This window comes from Elephantulus edwardii, unplaced genomic scaffold (genome assembly GCF_000299155.1).
Source record: "Elephantulus edwardii isolate Elephantulus edwardi_28Jun2011 unplaced genomic scaffold, EleEdw1.0 scaffold00052, whole genome shotgun sequence".
NCBI classification, from domain to species: Eukaryota; Metazoa; Chordata; class Mammalia; order Macroscelidea; family Macroscelididae; genus Elephantulus; species Elephantulus edwardii.
The window spans coordinates 16,286,555-16,309,451 of record NW_006399802.1 but is presented as its reverse complement, the minus strand read 5'-3'; the positions used below and the strand labels follow the sequence as shown (position 1 = coordinate 16,309,451).

General features: G+C 43.9%; 1 protein-coding gene across 2 annotated transcripts in view; it reads left to right on the top strand.

Moving 5' to 3' along the window:
* Positions 1-7,415, top strand: part of PTPN3 (protein tyrosine phosphatase, non-receptor type 3) — an 89,464-nt gene extending 82,049 nt beyond the window's left edge. Inside the window, exons 22-25 of one of the 2 annotated variants that reach the window (XM_006886922.1) lie at positions 4,034-4,162; positions 4,605-4,750; positions 5,428-5,563; positions 6,107-7,415. In XM_006886922.1, coding sequence (XP_006886984.1) covers positions 4,034-4,162; positions 4,605-4,750; positions 5,428-5,563; positions 6,107-6,184 — 489 coding nt within the window. In that variant the 3' untranslated portion in view covers positions 6,185-7,415. The remainder of the gene's footprint in view (positions 1-4,033; positions 4,163-4,604; positions 4,751-5,427; positions 5,564-6,106) is intronic. The other variant, XM_006886923.1, reaches the window with a different exon arrangement.
* Positions 7,416-22,897: the final 15,482 nt, after the last annotated feature.

Sequence of the window (22,897 nt, the reverse complement as noted above, 5' to 3'; positions counted from 1 at the left end):
CCTCCTACCACTTTTCTACCTTGTCTACCCAGTTCCCACTCTGGAATCACATGCAGCATTTCTGTGGCTTTACTCTTTATCCTTGTCTAGCAGTCTTGTATTTACTTATTTTTTGTCTTGTCTTCATTTTGGTTTTAATTACATTTCATTAACATTTTAATGAAATTAAAACCAAAATGAAGAGTCTCCTTTTTTTTTAAGAGTCTCCTTTTGAACTTAGGGAACCCCAGCTGGCTCACAGCGCTGGGCTGTCTTTTTCTAAAGTGCTTGTTGCTGTCTGGTTCTGTGACATCATGGCTAAGAATGCAGATTCTGGGACCATGCTTCCCATGTTCAAAACTCAGCATCCTCATTTCCTAAATTCATGATTTAAGCAAACTTTTAAAAACCTCTCTGTGTAAGATTGGCTAAGAGTACTCATGGGATTGTGGGGAAATTAAATTAATTAGTACAGGTAGCCTGAAAAGAGCAGATAACAAACATTATCTGAGTAGTGTTGATTTGGAGTATCTACTAGCATCAGTGGTCACTTATTGTTATGTGTAGTCCAGTCCAACCCATGACTGACCCTCCAGTGGATTTTCAGAGTCAGTAAATCAAGTGGGAGTTGACTGGCCATCTTTCTTCCCCAGAGCAGCTGGTGAATTTGAACCATGTGCCTTCGGCTTGGCAGCACAGTTCCTTATTACCCTACTAACAATAGTAGTAGTAGTAGTAATTTGGTTATCATACTAATAATTGTTGCCAGGTCTGTGTGCTATTCATTTTCTGTACTTTTTTTTAACTGAATCACCTTTTTTTTCCAATAAATTTTTTAAAAGATATATCTTAAATGAAAATCCAATATTACTTGATCCATAAATGCCTTGTGTAAATAGCTTTATGTAATGGTGCAAAGACCACAAAACAACATTAGTGAATGCACGTTCAGAGTCAGAACCTGACGCCTGCTTGCTAGGTAGCTTGAACTCTTGCTTTATTCATTCTCTCTCCTCCCTCCCCACCTCAGCTCCCTAACCCCGCTCTCACTCTCTCTGCCTTCCCCCATCTACATGCATGCGTATGTGTGTGTGTGTGTGTGTTTGTTTACTCTCTCTTACCAAAGAAGCATGAAAGCATGTCAAAAGCATTGTGTTGGTTTTGTTTCATGCTGTCGGAACTGACTCACAGCTGACCCTCCAACAGGTTTTCAAACAGTAAATCTCACTGGAGGAGACTGCACATCCTCCTCCCCAGGAGCAGCTGGTAGATTCAGACCACGTGCCTCCGGGTTGGCAGCACAGCTCATTACTATGAGGCCATCCGAGCGCCCTTGTCAGAGTTGTATGTTGTTGTGTGCCATCAAGTGAGAACTGACCCATACACATTTCACTCCACGCACACTCAGAACTGCTGAAGGAAAAAAGTTACTTTCCCACTCTGCGGTCAGTGTTATCTAGTGAAATTCCATTCTCCTCCTAGAAAAGCAGTTGTCTCATGCTTTTCCGACCTTGATCTGGACCATTCAAGATTTTTATAGACCACAGACACCAAGCTATCACCTTGTCATTTTCAACCATCTACCTCTTTTCCTCATTTGAAAGCCCTTCTGTGTTTTTCTGCTTTTGACCCATATTCCCTGCTTCTTGGGGGCCAAGATGCTCCAGGTTTTCTCAGAAACGATTCATGGGCGTCCACGCTCTTCTGTTTGAACCTGTGATGCGATTCCTTAGCTCTGACGCCCGAGTCCATTCAGAGCTGCTCAGTGTCGTTCTGTCTTCTCGCTTGTATTCACAAAGCTTGCTTTCCCCCTTTCCAGCTGGAAGGTCATTCTTCTCCTCAGAGAAAAGAGCCTTAACAGGAATGGCCTGTTGTCTTACGGGTTGTGACAGATGATCCTCCCTAGATAGCAGCCCCCTTCTCTCCCTCATCCTGCACATTCCAGCTCTGCAGAAAAGGCCTCCTCTGTGATCCAATGGGCCTCACCTGCCTCTGGCAGTTTACAATGGTCCTATGCCTCCTGCTCTGTCCTCAGCATGCCCCTCCTCTCTTTGATTGGAGTCTGTGCTAACCTGAGCTCACCTGAGGTCTCTTTGTGACTCACCCCTCCCCCACCATGGGTCACTTTGTCTCTCAGTCCTTTCTTCCTAAGTGAGATTGTCCTGGCTAGTTGCGTCCGTTTCCTGCATTCGAGATTCCCATCTCCTGTGACTCATAGCATTCCCTTCACAGTCTCTAGCCCTGGGAACCTAGTCGCTCCTTTATCAGTTGTTCGAAACCTGTTTTTCTGAAATCTGGGGTGTGTGTTTCCTCCCTCTTATACTGCAGATTCTCAGGTGACCCAGCCCCTTTGTCCTCAGGTCCCCATCCCTGCCCCGTCACCATCCGCCCATTCTTGCAGATTCAGAGGCAGTCCAGGTGAGCAGGGAGCCAACATTTCACCAGGTTGTTGTCTCCCATCTAATGTGTGAGGCTCTTAGCTGGTATGTGGGTGCTGAGTCTCATCTTGACTCTGTGTGCTCCTAACTTCTGCAGGCGAAGCCACATCCTCTGCAGCTTCACTGTGCATGGGCTCCCAGGATGCAGTTCCTCGGCCCTATCCCTTTTGTATTTCCGTCCAAAGCATGTTCTCTGTGCTTCCGCTCAGGATCATGAATTAACTCCATAATTGCCTCTCTTTTTGATTGAAAAAGTCGTTCTCTTCTTCCATTCCAGATGTTTCTTTGGGTGGTGGCGGTTGTTCAGTTCTGTCAAATATGACTCTTAATTGACCCTGTAAACAGTTCTGAACCCTGTTCTATCCTGTGTTATACTCACAATCTCTTAAACTCTCAAGTCAATTGCTGCAGTCACTGTGTCAGTCCAGATGGTTGAGGATCTTCCTCTCTTTTGCCACCTTTCCATGATGTCCTTCTAGCAACTCATAGCCAACATGCCCAGAGTGTATGAGTCGAAGCTTCTCTATCCTTGCCTCTAAGGAGCAGTCTGGGTGCACCTTCTCCAAGATATATCTGTTTATTCTTTCGGCAGTCTATGGGATATTTAGTACTCTCCTCCAGCACCACAGTTCAAAGGCATTAGTTCTTCTGTCATTCAGTGTTCAGCTTTCAGATGCATAGCAAGTGACTGAGAAGACCATGATCTGAGTCAGCACACCTTAGTCCTCAAACTATTATCATTGCTTTTGAGTAATTTAGAGAGGTTCCTAACTGCAGACTTTCCTAGTGCAATACATCTCTCTCTTGATCCAACTGCTGGTACCAGGATGTTGATTGGAATCTAAGTAAGATGATGGGAAGAAAAAGTCTCTAACCTTTCTCCCTCTCACTGTTTCACACACTGTGCTTGGTTAGAACTCGCCTGTTAGAGGTGAAGTGAATACATCCGAGAGCAGGCTGCTTCCATCTCCTCGTTTGTTGTCAGGACACTTCTGCCCAAATGTCACCGCAGATAGGGTGCACACATAAAATCGTAAGACCTACACATGCACACACCCACACACACCCACACACTTGCCCCTTCCCCTGTGTCCATTTCTCCACAGCATCTGTCCCTCCAGTCACCCAAGCCCATATCTGGAATCAGTCCTGTCTCCTCCTACTTCTCCATCTCCTTTGTCTACTCATGGTTTGCCACCACAGACTGCCTCCTGCAGCTCCCAAATCCGCCTTGCCCCCTCCTCCCTCCCAAAACCTCCTCCCCTCTAGGTTAGGGTAGAGAGGTGGTCACACATTAGCATCTATGTCTGTGGTCCCCTGGCAGTGAAGATGAGTTTCTTGTACTCACCTTTTGGCTCCAGCCCAGTATTGACTGACTCCATCATTCTGTTCTCTGAAGGAGAAAGAAGCTCTTGTCCTCCCCTAAAGAATACACAGTGCAGACCAGCCTCATCAAGTTTTGTTTCTGCCAGTAACACTTAGAGTATCTGGATATGAGCAATGAGAATTCTGGCTAAGTCCTCCATAGTCAGCCATGGTGTACACACTCACAGTAGAGGTTCTTGAGGCCTGAGAGCCAAACCCAACCCAACTCATACACGGTGGTTCCCTTACAGACCAAATGTCACCAGTACTGGCCCGACCCTCCTGAAGTAGTGGAACATGGCGGCTTCCACATCCGGTGCCAGTCAGAGGATTGCACCATCGCCTACGTATTCCGAGAAATGCTCATCACCAACAGCAAGGTGAGTGAGGCCTGGTGGTGAGTGGTCCGGGGAGGCACAGCCTAGACACGGCACCGAGTCAGCATCTGCTATAATCCCGGATTAAGCCTTTCTGATTGGTCTACTTTACAATTTCCGTTAGTGAGCATTTCAGTCATAATACACGACCAACCAGGCAAGGGCCAGTCATGCATGACTGTTCCGATAGCTAATACCACAGGAGCCAGCAGGAAATGGTGACTGTGGACAGAAGTGATCAAGGAAGCAGTCCTGCGGGAGGGCAGGTGCTTTGAGAGAGGCTGATGCAGGTGGGCCAGCATCAGCAGGGGCTACACCAGGACCGTGCACCATGGGAGAAGGAATGTCAGGAGACAGGGCTTGTCCTACCTGGCGGCCAGGTTGAGCAAGGATCCACTTGCCCACCTATCCTCATTGACTCACCAAGGGTACCTATCTTCCCTAGACAGGAGAAGAGCACACGGTCACGCATCTCCAGTATGTTGCATGGCCTGACCACGGTGTTCCTGATGACTCTTCAGACTTTTTGGAATTTGTAAACTATATGCGGACCCTGAGAGTAGACAGCGAACCTGTCTTAGTTCATTGCAGGTACTGTGCTTTGTTGCTTTCTTAAATACACCTATTCCTTGGGAAAGGGAGCTCTGGTGGCCTAATGGTAAGGAATTATGCTGTCAGTCCCAAGGTACGTGGTTCAAATCCCCCAGCTGCTCCGTGGGAGGAAGATGGGCAGTGAACTCCCATGTGATTTATTGCCTCTGCAGAAGCACTGGAGTGTCTGCGGTAAATTGGTCCCGACTCCATGGTACACAACAACAACAAACATTCCTTGGGAAAGGCTCAGAGAGAGTTGGCAAGTGCTGGACATAGTCCCCACCAGACTGCATGTTTTCACGAAGTTCTATTTATTTCTTTACTGTTTCAAAAGTCTGGCAATTTTCTGACACCACAACTATAAGGCAGAACTGAGGAAGAGAATCGCATCCTTATTTTTTCCTTTGTCTCTGCATCTGCTCTCCTTCACGATAGATGTGACTAAGAAGGGAGTGAATTGCGCGCTTCGTGGTGGTCTCTTTCCCTTGTTTTTTAGACCCTGACCTCAGAATAGAGGAGAAAGTCTCTTCCAGCATTGCTGAGAGCACTCTGTGAGGAGGGTATGGTTTGTGTTCAGAATGATCTGAAGAGGAAAGCTCTTTGTGAATGGGAGCTGAGTAAAGCTGAGTCCTACAAGGGTAAATTGCAAGTCTCTCTTTCTTGCCCCTCTTCAGTGCTGGAATAGGTCGAACTGGTGTGTTGGTCACTATGGAAACCGCCATGTGCTTAATTGAGAGGAACCTGCCCGTCTACCCACTGGATATTGTCCGGAAAATGCGAGACCAGCGCGCCATGATGGTGCAGACATCAGTGAGTAGAAATGCAGTAGTATAAACATGGTAGTGGCTGTCACCTACTGGGAGCTAACCCTGGGCCAGGCTGCACTGAAGGTTCTGCAGGTGAAGAGGGTGAGCCTCCAGGGATTCCCAGGGTCACCGAACTTGCCTTGGGCCAAGCAATTCTGAAGCTCACGGGCACACACTTATGATCTAGGTGACCGTGTCGCACAGCCCTAGTCCACTTCTCTTATACTATTTTGTTGTGCCCACATGGCTACCCTGCAGCAACCTTTACCCTTTGCAGCCTGCCCTGGACAGCGGGCTTTCCCTCTGCTGTTTTTCCAGAACACATTGCCCACCCCTTTCAGAGCACCCTTCTCTCACATTCATCAGGTAGTAGTCATTGAATGTAATTTCTGCATGTTTCTCAAGCAGGTCACACAGGGTTGGGCCTAGTCCAGAGTTTGGTACATGGTGTGTATTTATGAATGACGGACAAGAAGAGCCCATACGTTGTGGTGCCATGCAATGCTTTTGGAACTGCCTGGTTTGACTTCTGTGCTTTCTTTTCCAGAGCCAGTACAAGTTTGTATGTGAAGCAATTCTTCGTGTGTATGAAGAAGGCTTAGTTCAGATGCTGGAACCCAGTTAAGACAACTGTGAAAGCATTCATTCCTCTTTCCCAAGGACATCCTCCTAAAGGACAGACCTTCTCTCCAGAAGCAGCAAGAGGAATCCGTGTAGGCTGTGGGAAAGGAATGAGCACATTGAACGCAGGCACTTTAAATTTCTGTAGAAAAGGTATCATGTACATATGAGCTATGTAGATACGCATGCCAACATGTATAGCATCACTTAGACCCGTTATCCCTACAGAAAAAAGATAAGAAAAGGGAATCTCAGTTTGGGGCCTGTCCTGTTGCCTTCTATTGTAGACATTACCATACCCCTGTAAGCCACCCTCGGGCATTGTCGAAGGAACACCAGGAGTGCTGTTGACCTCCAGGAAACATGATCGTGTGGTTAGTTAGGCTTGTGTGGATGTTCTCTGTGCAGATGTGTACAGGAGTACTAGGGCTGCACTTTATGTGCTTCTAAGTGGAGCCAGAGTTTCAAGTCCACACACCTCTGCTGTTAAGGAACCCCTGATGAATGTACTCCGATGAGCAGTACCTTTCCTGCCCTCTCTTCCCCTGTCCTGTCTTCCTGCCACTGCCACTGATCATGTTTCTGAGAATCATGTCCCAGACGCCCCCTGCTTTCTCCCTGCACCAGTGACCCCTTTCAGGTTATAAGTAGTGCCTGCACCGGAATTCTGATGCTGCATTCTGGTGAATTTTCAGTTGAGGCTCTGAGAACTAGGACTCTCGGTGCCTTCTTGTCATCTTGTTTGTTAGTTTTAGAAGCAGGTGTCTCTCGCCTTTGCGTGCCGCTTTCTAGACACTCGGAATCCAGGACTGGAATCACTTACTACTGAATCTACTACATGTGTTGCTGCTACTTCAAGCTGTTAGACTTGAAATCTTATGATTCTCATGAGGGGATACGAGATGATATCATTTAAATATTCAGAATCTGTGGCCCTTCTCAGAAAGATCCAGTAATTGAACCATGGGAAACCCGGCTTCTGGAGGGTCATCTGTGGGTGTATGTCTGTGTGCGCGTGTGCCCATGGGTGAGTGTTTCTCAGGATTCCTAACTATTCAAATTACAGTTGAGTTTATATAAAGAATGAGTCTCTGTATAGAAGAACAAATGTGTGCATTCACCCTCAGTTGCAATGGTCTCCATTTCATTTCAAAGGAGAGGATCAGACTTTCTGAATACAAACACAATTTGATGTTAATTTATTCTAAGTACACCATGATTTTGATTGTCCTTAAAGAATTCTGCCTTTGTTAATACTGTGTTAAATTTTTTTTTTAAATTTGTGACAGGATTGTAGCAAATTATTATTTAAGGAAAATAAATTACATAAAAATTTTCATGTGGTATTTTTAAATAGCTGGGGTTTTTTTGTGTATCAAAAAGGAAGCAAAGCCAGTTTCTTAACCGTATTTATAGAAGGATGCTTTCATATTACAGTGCATGTAAATGAAGCCATTTTGCCATTGAGCAAACTCTGGACCAATTGAGTAATTTTCTTGGTTGCAAGATGGACAAAGACTTACACAGCGGGGGCCAGATTTCTGAGAGTTCTTTATCTCTGGGTGTAGCCAACCTATTTGTGTATATTCAGTGTATTCCCTACCAATATTTTACTGTAAAATGGAAGGACAAAAGGGAGGCACCGTAACCCTGTAACTCTGAAGCAGGAACAGCTAGAGGAATGTAGCAGGAAAACTTAAAACTAAGGGGTGGGAGGTTAGGTTCTTGACCCTACTCAATGCTAACTAGTTCCAGTCCTAGACTCTTAAGAGCTCCACCTCTGTTTTCTCATCTGTAAAAGTCGAGAAACCGTATTTATGCATTATGCTGATTATGAGGCTTGAATATTATTAACGTCCATTATCATCAGCTGGGAGATGACTGCTATTGCTGTGTCTGAGTTACTTGGAACAGTAATTAGTGATGCTCCCAAAAACATATTGAACAAGTAGAATCATCTGGGGTTTTGGTTGTTGGGTTGTTGTGTTTTTTGTTTTTTTTTTAAAAAGAAAACTGAAGATTTATGTTTTATTACTACAGGAAGAACTAAAACTCCACCAGACTATCTTGTTATTCCAGGTCCTGCAAGTTTTCTACCTTTGACAGGATGCTATTTTAGCACGTCTGCCATTTATTTTAGTGGAAAATATTTGCGTTTTCCTCCTTTGACAGGTTTCTGCCTTACACTTCCTTACTCATTGCTTTGAGAACCAACTTCTGGCTCAGGAGGCGGTAGCCCATCTTTGCTCCCTTGCAGCAGATGGAGGATTTTAACTATCTAACTCCAACTGACTTGACCACCAGCACTCTCTTACTCACTTAACTGCTTTTGCAAGTTTTACTAGATTTTTGTGGGGAGGAAAAAAACCCAACCCAGATTGTTTAATATGGTTGTGGACATGCTGCCCCTGTTGTTACATAAATTTCTGTAAAGTACGCCAAAGGTTTGAAGGCAGGCTTCTCGTGCCACTGTGCTGGCTAACAGTTCAGATTCAGCAGATGCTTCCTGGAGGAAAATCCATGAAATAATGATAAAAAACAAGATGAGAATTATCAACAGGGACAAGATGTACAAGTAAATACTGCAGATAATGCCAATTAAATTCTGTAGTTCACGTTTCCTGTTTCACCACCTTAAGCACTTAAGCAGTTATACTCGAGAAGCCTTTTTTAGCCCTAAGTGAAGAACTTCATCAGAATTGGGATAAATATTATGCCTGGGAAATTCAGCTGGGTGTGAATGGAGAAGACATTTTCAGCCTACATTCTGGCATGCTCAGGAAGTTTAATTAGATTCATAGATGCGCCAAGTTAATCATGAGAGGGGATCCCTGCTCATTTTACTCTGTAGAACCTATGCTTGAGGTTTAAACCTTCCAGAGAGCAAGCTTCAACTCCGTCAGGACAGAAGGAGAGATGGTTACATACACCTTTAGGTTAGTGTAGATACCGCTGTTGCTGGTTGACGTTATTTTTACTCCTCAGAAATGACCGTTTGAGGATAAGTAACAGACCTGCAGGAGAAGGATGGGTAGTCTCCTGTGTGATTTACTGCCTCAGAAAGGCTGCTGGAGGGTCGGCTGTGGGCCAGTTCCAACTCGACAGCACACAACAACAACCTCTAGTCCTCCAGAGGCAATGAAGAGGCAGGAGTTGGGTCCCGATCTAGGTGTAAGCAAGATCTGGGCACATTTGTAGAAGCGGAAGATTGCCTTGGGGTAGATGAACTCTTTAGCTCTTTCCAGAGTTAACATGTTAAAAGTGTGAGATTCCTGAAAATGGTAATAATCCTAAACCAAAGTTCTATAGCTGCTATAGAGATCCGACTCACAGTTCTTGTCTTCCGGGATTGGCCCCTTAGACCTAGGCACTGTTGATTGCAAAGACAAGGATTGTCACTCTCTGGTCCCTGCCTGGCATCCTAAACTGAAGGCAATCTCAGTAAAGATGGCCGAGCGGACCAAATGCATGCAAGTCTGATGGCCCAGTTGCCCCACTGTCTTTATAACTCATATTCTTTTGGAAGCAACCAAAGTATTTATGTTAAGCTGTGTAATACTGAAAAGTATATTAATTGATCAGCAATATTATTTCTGTACATTTGGAATGTTTATTTTTTTTTTCATTCTGACCTGTTTTGTCAGTGACTACTGAAAAACAATTTGATCAATATAAAATGTTCAAGCTATACAACATTTAATTGTCTGTTGACATTTTTATTCTAATAATTGCCTTGTTTTCCAGAAGTATTTCTTTCTTACATTTATTTGGGTTGTTTTGGGGATTTTTTTCTTAGGTGAATATTGATTCTTTGAGAGGAGAGTGAATTCTGCCTGTCTCATCCTCTCCACTGGTTAGAAACATGACATCCCATGCACAGCACTTTGACATAGGCTTGCAAATTTGAAATCAAGAAGTGGGTTCAATTAGGGAGACACTGAGTAAGATGGGTTCAATAATGTATACTGCACTGAAGCAGAGGAGGGAGAGAACCGTCTAAAAGAGAGATGGAACTGGGTATTTCTGTCATCACAGGAGACTAGAGCGAGGGCTGCATGGTGGAGGGGACCTGGGGGAGGGTTTGTAAAACAATGAAAGAATCTTTTCTTTTACTTTTCCATAAAAAAAAAAAAAGAAAAGGTCATCCAAAGTAAAACATCAGCCATATGCAGTGCTTTTACCCAAAAAAAAAAAAAAAAAAAAAAAGAAGTGGGTTCAGAGAGAGCTCTGGTGACCTAGTGGCAAGAAGTTGGCCTGCAATCCCAAAGGCGCATGTATCGAATCCACTAGATGCTCCGCTGGAGAAGGAGGGGCAATCTCCTTTGCTAGTAGGATCTGATTCGATGGTACACAACAAAAAAGGGAAAAGAATGTGGGTTCAGATGCTGGTAACAAGTCTTATTACCCTCTGAGGCAGACTGCAAGGTTGGCTGTGTGATCATCACGGGGTCCTCATTCTTTCTGACTTGTTGGTTTGCCATCCATCATGTATAGCTTCTGCCTTAAGATGAGTGCGCCAGTCATATTTCTGTTCCAGCCAGGAGGACAAAGGAAAGGGAGAAGAGCAAGACCCCCTTCCTGGAGGACATGTCCTGGAAGCTGTGCACACACCTCATCAGAACTTAGGGACTTGTCATACCCCACTAATAAGAACTTAGTATTGGGCCATACCGAGAGTGGGAGCCCAGAAAAGCTCATATTTAGTCCTAGAAGCCATGCTCCCAACTGAAGTTCAGGGGTTCTCCTTTTGAGAAGGGGAAAGTGGGTTTTGAGTGACTTTAGTGGCCTCTTCCATGACTCAGCCCTTTGACCCCCTTTTTCTCCCACATAAAATCCATTCCCAGGGAGACAATCCAGACTCCATCCAGTGATGGCATTTAGGTAAAGTTCAGGTTTCTTGGACAGTGTGCTGCCTTCATCAGCTCTGTCAGGCTTCTTGTGGTCTGATAACCTGTGAATTAAAAGACAGCAGAGCCCAGCAACAGTAACAAACTAGAAATAGGAAAACAGCCATTAAAAACCTCTCTTAAAAAGGAGAAAAAAACCACATCACTATCATTGCTCATTTTTAAAAAACTCAGTTGCTGTTGCGGTCGTTTCTAATTCACCTTGTGAGTTAAGAGCAGAACTGTGCTGGAGCGTGCTCGGTGGTCACCTTTCAAAGTCTCCCAGGTCTCTCTTCAAGGGCACCACTGGGTGGAGTTGAACCTCTAACCTTTGCTTGGCAGCTTAACTGTTACACCACTGACAAAATCCCCACTGCATAAACGCACTGCTGTCTCATTAATTCTGACTATAGCCACCTTACAGACAGAGTAGGCCTGCCATCGAAGATTTCCAAGGCGATAAGGTTGGAAAGTTGGAAGATTGTCATCACTTTCTCCTGTGGAGCCACAGGTGGATTTGAACTGCCACCTTATAGGTTAGCAGCTAAGTACATACCACAGTGCCACCAGAGTTCATTCCCTTGCCCCTAAATAAAACCCACTGCCATGGAGTCAATTTCCTATCATCGTAGCTGGTTTCCAAGGCTGAATGGCTGAACTGGAAGAAACTGCCCATCTCACCCATGGAGCTGCTGGTAGATCAGAACCGCTCACCTTTTAATGAGCAGCCCCAGCACACAGTGCACTGCACTACCAAAATGCCACCTGCTGTCACTACCTCATGTGCCATCAAGTCAGACCCTCCAACAAGTGTTCAGATGCAGTAAATTGTATGGGAGGAGATTGTCCATCGTTCTCCCACAAACAGCTGGTGACCCTGAGTTGTATGCATTTGGGTTGGCAGCACAACTTATCACTAAGCCACCAGAGCTCCCAATTCCTCATTTGTTCTTAAGTGTTGTTGAGTCATGTACAATTAATTGTGACCCTATGAATAACACATCTGAACCCTGTCCTATCCTGTGCCATCCTCACATTTTCTGACACGAGCCCATTGCTGCAGTCACTGTGTCAATCCATCTTGTCAAGGGTCTTCCTCTCTTTCACTGACCCTCCACCTTTCCAAGCATGATGTCCTTCTCCAGGGAATAGCCTCTCCTAGAAACATGCCCAAAGTATATGAGATGTAGCTTCAACAACATTAACTCTAAGGAGCATTCTGACTGCACCTTCTCCAAGACTTACCTGTATGTTCACTTGGCAGTCCATGAGATATTCAGTACTCTTCTCCAATACCACAGTTCAAGGGCATCAATTCTTCTGCCAACCTTATTAATTATCTAGCTCTCAAATGCATAGCAAGTGATTGAAAAGGCCATGGCCTGAATCACTTCCTCATGGGAGTTTCTGAAGTCCACTGGACAGGCAGAGTGCAGCAGTGGTCTTTAGTAGCCTGCCACAGCCCTGGTCCTGGAGCGCCTTGTCCTTTGGCCTCCATGGGTGCATGAGAGGCGGGAATACTTTCTCGGAGATGGCACAGACTCTGTAGCCTGTTTATTCCCAGAAGGGCTTGATTCACATGCTTCTTGCAGACCAAACTCGATTGTGTACACGTAGCTCAATGTCTGGTCTCGGCTCTTATGTTTTGCTTACTGGCCTCTGTGCTCCGCCCCTGCCTTTTTGTTAAAGATGCTGCCGTGGAGCCACCTGAAAGAGGAGCTTGGGGAGATGTTGATCTTTTTTTATTGAAATTTTACTGAAAGTTTATAGAGTGTTTTTTATTCCATTAATTCATTGTTACACACTTTCCTCCTTGCCCACCCCTTCTTCCCAGTTCTCTTTCCTCTTTGAAATAGAAAAAAATTTTTCTTTCATTGTTATACAATCACCGCCCGTCCACTCCACTATGCAGCTCTCATTCCGGACTCTTATCATAAAAATAATACCTAATCATATATGCCTTTTAAACAGTTCTCTCCCTCATCTGTTTCAATGCAGTATACATTATTTATCACCTTTTTTCTTAGTTTCCCCCCAGTATCAGTCCTTCTTTACAACAGTGGCATTATGCAGTATTTGTCCTTGTGTGATGGAGATATTTCACCCAGCATGATGTCCTCCAGGGTCACCATTTTGTATAATATTCCATGAGTTCCTAGTTTTTCAATGCAGCACAGTATTCCATTGTGTGGATATACTGCAGCTTCTCTATCCATTCGTTTGTTAATGGGCACTTGGGAAGATGCTGATCGTTAGTCACCCATTTCCCATTTTCTGGCTGACAAATCTTGAAATACTTAATCTTCTGCAAAGTCAGCCACCTTAGAGCCTTTGCTCTTAATAGCTGCATTTTGTCGGACAGGAATAGTTGGCATTTTTATTTCTTCAAGACTTTGATCAATTAAGCACAAGCTGCCAGCAGGGCCTCCCTTAGCAAAGCTGGATTCCCTCCTGTCTCCGCTGGCAGCCTGGCTGGCACTGACCCCAGTTCCTCTGTCTTTTGTCTAACTTAATGAAAAGCAGCAAGGAGCAATGGCTTGTACTTTCTGTGTCTCTCCCTCAGCCCCATTTCCTCCATTGTCATGTCCTTAATCAGCATGTGTTGTATCCCACAAGTTAGCATAGATGACAATTTCATGTTGTTTAGCCATTATGTAAAAAGATCATATACTTGCCATCTGCTGGTCTATTCCATGTAGTCAACACTACATTTTAGATGATATTTGCAGCATCCACTTACAGATGAGTACTTTAGAGAGGTCCCTAACAGCAGACTTTCCCATCGCAATACGTTTTTTGATTTCCTGGCTGCTGGTGCCAAGAGTGTTGTTGATTGACTGTGGAGCCGAGCAAACTGAAGCTGTGAACAATCTCAATCTCTTCACCATCCATCCTGATGCTACCAATTGGTCCAGTGGTGAGAATCTTTGTTTTCTTGACATTGAGCCTCAGTCCATACTGAAGGCTGCAGTCCTTGGCCCTCGGCAGTAAGTGCATGAGGTCCTCCTCAGTTTCAGCGAACAAGGTTGTGTCATCTGCATAACGCAGATTGTTGATAGATCTTCCACCAATCCTAACGCCACGTGTCTCCTCATAGAGCCCAGCCTCTCGGATGATCTGCTCTGCATACAGGTTGAAAAGGTACGGAGATAGGACACATTCCTGGTGCACGCCCTTCCCAATTTTGAACCATTCAGTGTTGCCCTGCTCTGTTCTGATGACTGCCTCTTGGTCCAAGTATAGGTTTTGCATTAGCATGATTAAATGTTCTGGGATTCCCATTCTTCTCAGAGTCAGCCACACCTCTCTAAAGTACTCAAGAGCAATGGTGTGTCTTTGTAGATGAAGCTGCGCCTGGTACAGGAAATGGTCTTCGCAATCACTTGTTATGCATCAGAGAGCTGGACAATGACTAAGGAGGATAGAAGGAGAATTGATGCCTTTGAGCTGTGGTGCTGGATGTACCATGGACTGCCAAGAAAACAAACAGATTCATCCTAGAGAGGGTTAAACCAGGCTGCTCCTTGGAGGCAAGGATTCTGGGGCTTGGTTTGACATACTTTGGACATGTTGTAAGGAGAGGCCGGTCCTTGGAGAAGGACATCATGCTTGGGAGAGTGGAGGGCAGGCACAAGAGGGGAAGGCCCTCTATGAGGTGGATTGATTCAGTGACTGGGGTAATAGGGATGAATGTGTCGAAGGCGATGCGATTGGCACAGGACAGCAGAGTTTAGGGCTGTTGTACATAGGGTCACTGAGTCACAAGCTACTCAACGGCACATAGCAACAACCATCAAGTCAACTCTGACTCATAATGCCCCTCCATCAGATCAAGGCTGTTAGTATTTGTGGGAGAAGACTGCCTATCTCCTATGGAGCAACCAGTAGGTCCAAATTATTAACCTTTCTGTTAGCAGCTCAGCCAATTACCACCAGAATTTCTTAAACAAACAAAAAAAAAGATGACTTTCTCACATAAACATAAGCAGTCTAGAGTTGCAAGGACTCCGTGATCATCAGGGATGCAGATTCTTCCAATAAGATTGCTCCACTATTTGTCAACACACAGCTTCTACCTCATGCTTCAAAACAGCCACTCCAGTTCCAGCCATCACATCCACATTCCAACTACAAAAAAAAAAAGGAGAAAAATGGAGAATGTCCCTTTTCTGTAAGGATGCTTCCTTGAAATTTCATATACAGCTGCCTAAAGAGCATAAAATGGAACATAAGGGCACAGGGCTGTAACTGTCTATCTAAAAGGGCCATAGGGAGTGATATAAGCACAGCCCCTCACCGCCGCAGAGTAGAAAGCAGATAAAGAACCTATAGCCTAGCCCTATGTGGCCTCTAGAGCCCCAGCAGCAGCAAGAGGTTCCTTGATTCATTATTGACTCACAGACTAACAGTTGTGATATCGAGAATAGGGTTTAGTGAAAAAGTAAGTTGAAGAGTGGGAAAGGAAAAGAATATCACCCAATGCAAATCCAGGTTTTGGCCTAGCAGTCCCAAAGCATAATTCATCAATTAGTCCAGGCTCCAGTTTGAATTAAACAGCACAAATTCAAGAAGCCTCTCTTTTCGCTGGTCGTCCAGCAAGGTTTGCCTCAGAGAAGTTACAAGTCAGCTTCTCCTATGTCATACTACAAGGACAGCAAAACTTTTAACTGTGGCCTTTATCTCAGGGTTCCTCTGGTTATATTTGGCAGTTTATTCACAGCAATGCCACAGCCTCTCCACCACCATCACCAGAGTCTCACTCTAGTCTCCTCAAGTCTTGTCATTCGTTATGGGAAGTGAGCATTCTTATCCTAATCCCACAGATGTTGATGATTTGCAAGACCATGTGTCTGCAGTTCAGGTAGCTGGAGATGAGAGGGAGCTAAGGTAATAGCTAAAAAAAAAAGCCAACTTTAGACTATGATGTCATTATAGAGATTAAGGTATGCCTGAACCATGATCTTTGCAATTACTTGCTATACATCAAGGATCTTGACAATGACTAAGGATGATAGAAGACGAATTGATGCCCTTGAGCTGTGGTGCTGGAAAAGAGTATTAAACATACCATGGACTGCTAAGAGAACCAACAGGTCCATCCTGGAGAGGTTTAAACCAGGGTGCTCCTTGGAGGCAAGGATTTTGAAACTCCATTTGTCATACTTTGGGAATGTTGCTAGAAGGGATCACTCCTTGGAGAAGAACATCATGCTTGGAAGAGTGGAGGGACAGTGCAAGAGAGAAAGACCCTAGATGAAATTAATTGACTCAGTAATTGATGGACATATGTGTGTCAAAGACAAAGTGATTCAAGATAGAGCACAGTTCACAGCTGTTGTACATAGGGTTGCAATGAGTCACAGGCAACTCTATGGCACATAACAACAACAGGCTAACACCGCAGCTGCTCTCTTTACGTATAGTTGGCCAAACTTAAATTTATGAGCATACCTGTCTGCAAGGAAGGCTAGAAAATTTAGAAAATCTATACTCTAGATGACACGTCACTCCGCTAAAATTCAGAAGTGTTACTGAGAAAAACACGGAGGAATGATTATTTGGCCACTGCTGCAGATTCGTTGGCTTCATATATGCTGAAGGACTAACTTGTGAGGTTTCCCTACTCAAGGCCCAGGACACAGAAATAAAAATAATTACATCCTTTAAGCAAGGCTGACCCCTGATCTTGACATGTAAACCTGTTAGCTCTGGGTAAGACCAGCAGCCATCCATTACATAAATTAATCATTTGAATGAGAATGCACTAACAACACAAACACAACCTCTTTTCCTAGTAGCCCAGAGATCTAACCATTCCCGTCTCCAAATTACACAGCTTCATCCATGACCACCCTTAAATCTGCTTCTGGTTAGTCCCTAAGCCTCTGGGTTCCTCTCAAGATCAAGGATTTCCATGAGGCTGTCTCAGAGCTTCTAACACCCCTAAACTGTCCAACCCAAAAAGAAGAGCCGGGTGAGAAGGCTTGTTGGGATATGATCGCTCAGATCCAATTACAGAAGACTGTGGCAGTGCAGACGGAGGTTAAGTGGCCACAGAAGAGAGAAAGGTTTACAAGGAAAAAGAGATAACATGGTAACTGTTTTGGTTGTGTAGAGGGAGAAACCAAGGAAGGGACCAGTGTTTAAGTTGGGCAAACTGTGTATGTCAGTGCCCAGAAAAAGGAAGACTGGGTGTGGGGAGAGATGTGATTGTTCTTCAGGTCTGAAGTTTAACATTGGGAACACATGCATGACTAATCTGAACAATCTCAAGGCAGCTGTGTCTGAATGTGAACCTTTCTTTATTCTCAAAACTGCATCTATTTCTAAGTCCCACTCTGAGGAGATTGTTTTTGTGCCACTCCTGTTGAAATTTTACTCAAACAATCTCTGTAATCAAATATGTTGTTGTTGATTGCCTTTGAGTCAAGCACGACTCACAGTAACCCTATGAACAAAAGGCCTGAAGCCTCTCTACAACTATTACATTATCAAATAGAGTTATTGAAATATACTAAAATAAATAGGTTACTAGGAGAGAATATTCCTGGAAAGGGGCATGATGCCCAGGAAGGTCAGAGAAGGAGAGGAAGACCCTCAACCAGGTGGATTGACATGGTGACTGCGGCAATGGGCTGTAGTGTGTCAGGAAGTGTGGAGATGGCACAGGATAGGACGAGATTCAGATCTATTGTTCATAGGGTCACTATGGGTCGTACTCATACACAGCTCAACGGACCTAACAACAATAACAAATTCATATATACTCAGAGTTACAACCTTGCTTGCAGAAAATAAAGGATATTTAAAACACTTCAAGAAGATCAAATACTACAGCCTTCAATATGGATTTCTTCTCAACATCAAGGGGAAAAAATTCTCACAACTGAACCAATAGGTAGTATCTGCTATCAAGGGTTCTTCAAAGTTCTAAAGAACAAGGATGTCAGTTTCAAGGCTAAGGTGCACCTGACCCAAGTTAAATTCTTTTCAACAGCTTCATAAACATCTGAAAGTTGGACAATTAATTAGGAAAATCCAGGAATTATTGGTGCCTTTGAATTGTGGTATTGGTGCTGAATCTTGTCTATCAAATCTATCCTGGAGGATGTGCAACCAGGGTGCTCCTTGGAAGCAATACCATCTCCCTTATCTTGGGCATGTTGTTAGGAGGCATCAGTGCTCGGGAAAAGATCTTGGGCTGGAAAAATAAGAGGGTGAGCGAAAGAGGGGATGAACACCGGGATGTTTGGACACAGTGACTGCGCAACGAGCTTGAGCATGGTGAAGATCGTGAAGATGGCCCAGGATAGGGCGAGGTTTTGGCCTGTTGCTCTTTGGGTCACTATGAATCATAGGCAACTTGATGGCCCCGAACAACAAAAATCAGAATCCTAATCAGAGGTGAGTATTCTTTCTGGGCATCCTATTCCCATTCCTCCTCCTTCACATGTCCGAATTTTCTGGTACCTCCCTCTCGTCTAGAGCCTGAGCCGATGACAGCTGTGGCAGAAAGTACTGCTCTTGTAAGGGCAGCACCATGAGGTCAGCCTCTGCAGGCTCTTTGTTGTCAAATCGGAATCAACTCAGAGCTGATACTCCAAGGGCTGATAATCAGCTTTTCCCCAGCATGGAGCAATCACACTCCTCCTCCCTCAGCCAAATAATTCAATGAAGGTATTAGTTTCCTGGGAGATTGTAACACCACAGCACTTACTGGGTGGTTTCTAAGAAGAGATATGTATTGTGACACAGTTCTGGAGTGAAGTGGCTTGAACTCAGGGTGTTGGCAGGGCTATGACTTTCCCTAAAGCTCTGGGGGAAGATCTTTCCATAGTCTCTCTCAACTACTGGTGTTCCTTGGCGTATATGTAGATCCATCTTCATCCATCTTCCTTCTGTCTCTTCTTTTATAAGGACAGGACTCAAAGAGATTAAAACTCAATCTGCTTTTGTTAAGGTCCTTGAGTGGTACGACAGGTTACTCGCTTGACTACTAGTTCAAAGATTGGTGCATCAAACACACCCACAGGCACTTAGATAACAGACTCAATTTTTATCAGCTTCTGAGAGGTCATAACTGGAAAAGCTCTATGGAACAGTCTTGCTTTGCACACGCAGAGTCACCAAGAATCCCACCGAACTCAGCAGCAACTAGCAACTTAACCTCTTGGAATCTCTGCTCCTCAGTAGATGGAAATGGGAATAACGCCTCCTGGAGGTGTGCAGAGTGGTGTTACTGGTCATGATTGCTCACATAACGCCATGGGAGCCACTTGGTCTTCTATGATGAGCTAGATCCTGCAGAAAATTCACCCAGGGTTGATGAGTTTCTCACCTACGTTGAAACTCTCTATCCCAACTGAAAGTCCATTTCTTTCTCACCTTGTGCTTTGGGAAATGGGTCTATAGTTTCTGTGTCATTTAAAACTGTTACTGTACAACACCTTGGGGCATGCCCCTCCCTCTCTATTGTAAACTGATAGCTGGGTTCCCTGGCAGCCCAGCCTCCTCAGCTGCCTATTTATTGCAGAATTCTTCGAATAAACTTGGGCTTGATCAGGAAAAAAAACAAAACAAAAACAAACAAACAAAAAAAAAACTGTTACTGTACTACCCAACAGCAAGCCTATATTTCAGACTGAACAAATATTTTCTGAAAATAAACCTCATTTTTCAAAGGCTTTAGCTTGCATCCTCTAATGCCCAGACAACTGTGAGCAGAAGGAAATCTTTCCCCTGCTTTTTTCTCTGTAAGAGCTTGAGCGCAAGCTCACAACGAACACACACACACACACACACACACAGAGGAAGGCTCTCACACAAGAATGGTGGTGCCTGTGAAGCAGCATGGCAGTCATGTTGAAACCACTTCTCAGCTCTGGTCTGAGGATCTAACTGCAACTACCTTGAGCTCAAAATGAGAGCTAAACTGCTGAATCCCTGAGTTTAGACCAACCATTCTTCCCTAGTCCTAGGATATAGCTGACTCTACAGCAGCCATTCTTTCACCAAGCTGACTCCACACAGTCCTTGCTTCCTGGCGTAGCTAAGTTCTGATTCCTAGTTTGGGGTAGATGCTTCTCATTGACAGCACCTACATCTTGTGCCTATGCACACACTCTCTCTCTCTCCTTTTCCCTCCTCCCTCCTTCCTCCTTCTCTCCCTCCTGTCCCCTCCCTCTCTACCTCCCCCACCCCGTCCCTCTTTTGCTCTCCCTCCCTCTTTTCCCCTCTCTTCCCCTCCCCTCTCTTTGTCTATCTCTTTCTTTCTGCATCTCTCTCATCGAGTTGGCTCAAGGCTGACCCTCCACTGGGTTTCTGAAGTTGTAAATGGCAAGGGGAAAAGACTGCCTGCCTTTCTCTTACAAGTAGCTGCTGCTGGTTTGAACTACCAGAAAAGTGTAAATGGTGGGTTGACACAACAGTTCCCTGTGGGCTGTGCCATGAGCGTCCATGCAAAGAAGGCTGGGAGCTAGCATTTGGCACTTTGAGCATCTGGAATGGGATATGTGGGCAGTGATCCCTGCTTTATGGGACAGAACTGTCTCCAAATGTAGACACCAGGTAATTAAAAACTGTTGTTCACTACAGTTCACTTGTTTTGTTATCCAATTTCTCTCTTCTGGTTTTTAACCATAACAATCCTGGTGCCTGACATAGAACAGTCTTCTCCTAAATAGCAAAAAAATCTACTCCCCCCCCCAGAAGAGATCAAACAGAAATCTCATCACCTATTTTTTTATCACCTATTTTTAATGTCTAAATCTAGAGCCTTCAGATATCAATTCTTGTCACATTATTCTATAATCTACAAGTTAAATATTGTGCGAATATCATCAGCCTGACATAGAACAGTCTTCTCCTAAATAGCAAAAAAATCTACTTCCCCCCCAGAAGAGATCAAACAGAAATCTCATCACCTATTTTTTTATCACCTATTTTTTTTAGAAAATATTTATTCTAGAAAAAATCACACTGTACAATAGAACATTCTCAGTATGCAGCCTTCAGATATCAATTCTTGTCACATTATTCTATAATCTACAGGTTAAATATTGTGCGAATATCATCAGTATACTCTATAAAACAGTAATTTTTAAAAAGACAATGAGATAAAATATTTTTAAAAATAATACACATGACACTATCTGATATGAAAAGGCTTTGTCCGAAAGTGAGGTGCCGTCTGGACTCTGCCCAGAATGTGAGGTCCCTCTGACCTCAACCTTTGGGCTCTAATGAAAAACTTAACTCTTAGGTGTAGGTGTAACATTTTGGCTATTGTGAGATAATCTACTCGGCGAACTTAGGGGAAGTTAAATGAGAACAGGCTTGATAGTAATCAAGGTCAGTAAGTGAGGTCCCCAAACAAAAACACAAACCATAAAATAACTGTAAAAACTCACAGAAATGATGATTGTCTGGAAGGAAAAAGTCTAACATGATTATCAGTATTTTTCAGTCATCCCTCATTCCTTGAAGCCCTGGTGGTGCAGTGCATAACGTGTCACGGTGCTGACCAAAAGCTCCGTAGTTTAAGGGTTTAAAAGTAGTTTCAGGTGTTGTTAGAAAACCTGGGGGAAGGCCAGCATGAGGTGGAATCAACTCAGTGGTAGTGAGTTCAGTTTGGGGTTATTTGTCCCTTCCTTGCATCCCGTCTGGGTTGTTCTCAACTATAAAGAGATGAGAAGGAGTCTATTTTTGTCTATGTATCATTGTCCTGATGGCAGGAGTGCAAAGGGGCAAAAAGCTGGCCCTTCCCTCTAAGCAGCCCTCCTACCAACCTCCGTTCTTCATCTCTCTCAGTACTTAAGTGGCCTCAGGAATCATCCTCCACAAACTCTTTGATCATTTTCCTCCTTTCAAACTCTTCCTCACTGACCTCCAGGAAACCTCTCTTCTCTCTTTTCTTCATACCACCAAAACCCAAGAAAAGATATTCATAACAACATTGTAACAGCCAAAAAAGTCAAAACTATCTAAATGTCCGTAAATATGGATAAGCAAAATGTGGCAGGTGCATCTGTATTAGGGAATATCACTCAGTAATGATGAGGAAAAAAATTCTAATACATAGTGTCACACACGTCGGAGGGGATGTAAGAGGAGGTTCAGAGAAAACTTGGAGCTCAGATTAGGATTGTGGTAAAATATGAAACCTGGCACAATTATACTGAGTGAAATAAATCAGACACAAAAGGACAGATACTGTGCAATCCAACTGATAGGAAATATCTAAAACAGGCAAATGTATATGGACCAAAAATTATTAATTGCTACTAGGAATGGATAAAAAAGGAAAAGAGGGAGTTATTGCTTGAAAGGTACTGAGTTTGTCTTGAGGGTGATAAAAAAATCTGGGAAAGGATTGTAGTGATGGTTGCATGTGATTAATTTAATTAATATAGCTGAATTGTACATGTGACAATGGTTGAAATGGAAATTGTTTTAACATACATTTTAGCACCACATTATTTTTAAAAAGTTTTTAAATAATGATACATGTTATGACATGGATAACATTATATGCCTTGAAAACATTATGGTGGTGAAAGAAGACAGATATAAAAGGTCACATCTTGTTAGGATTCCATTTATAGAAAATACCCAGAATGGGAGAATCCATAGAGACAAGTGGTTGCCAAGGACCGGCTGGAGGAAGAATGAGGAGCGGTTGCTAATGGCTATGGGATTTCTGCTGAAAATATTCTTAGAGAGTAGAGAAGGCCACACAGTATTGTGAATATTCTTTAAAAATAATGAATTGTACAATTCAAATTTTCTACATTTAGTCTCTTTTTTTAAGAAGAAAGAAAGAGAGAGAGAGA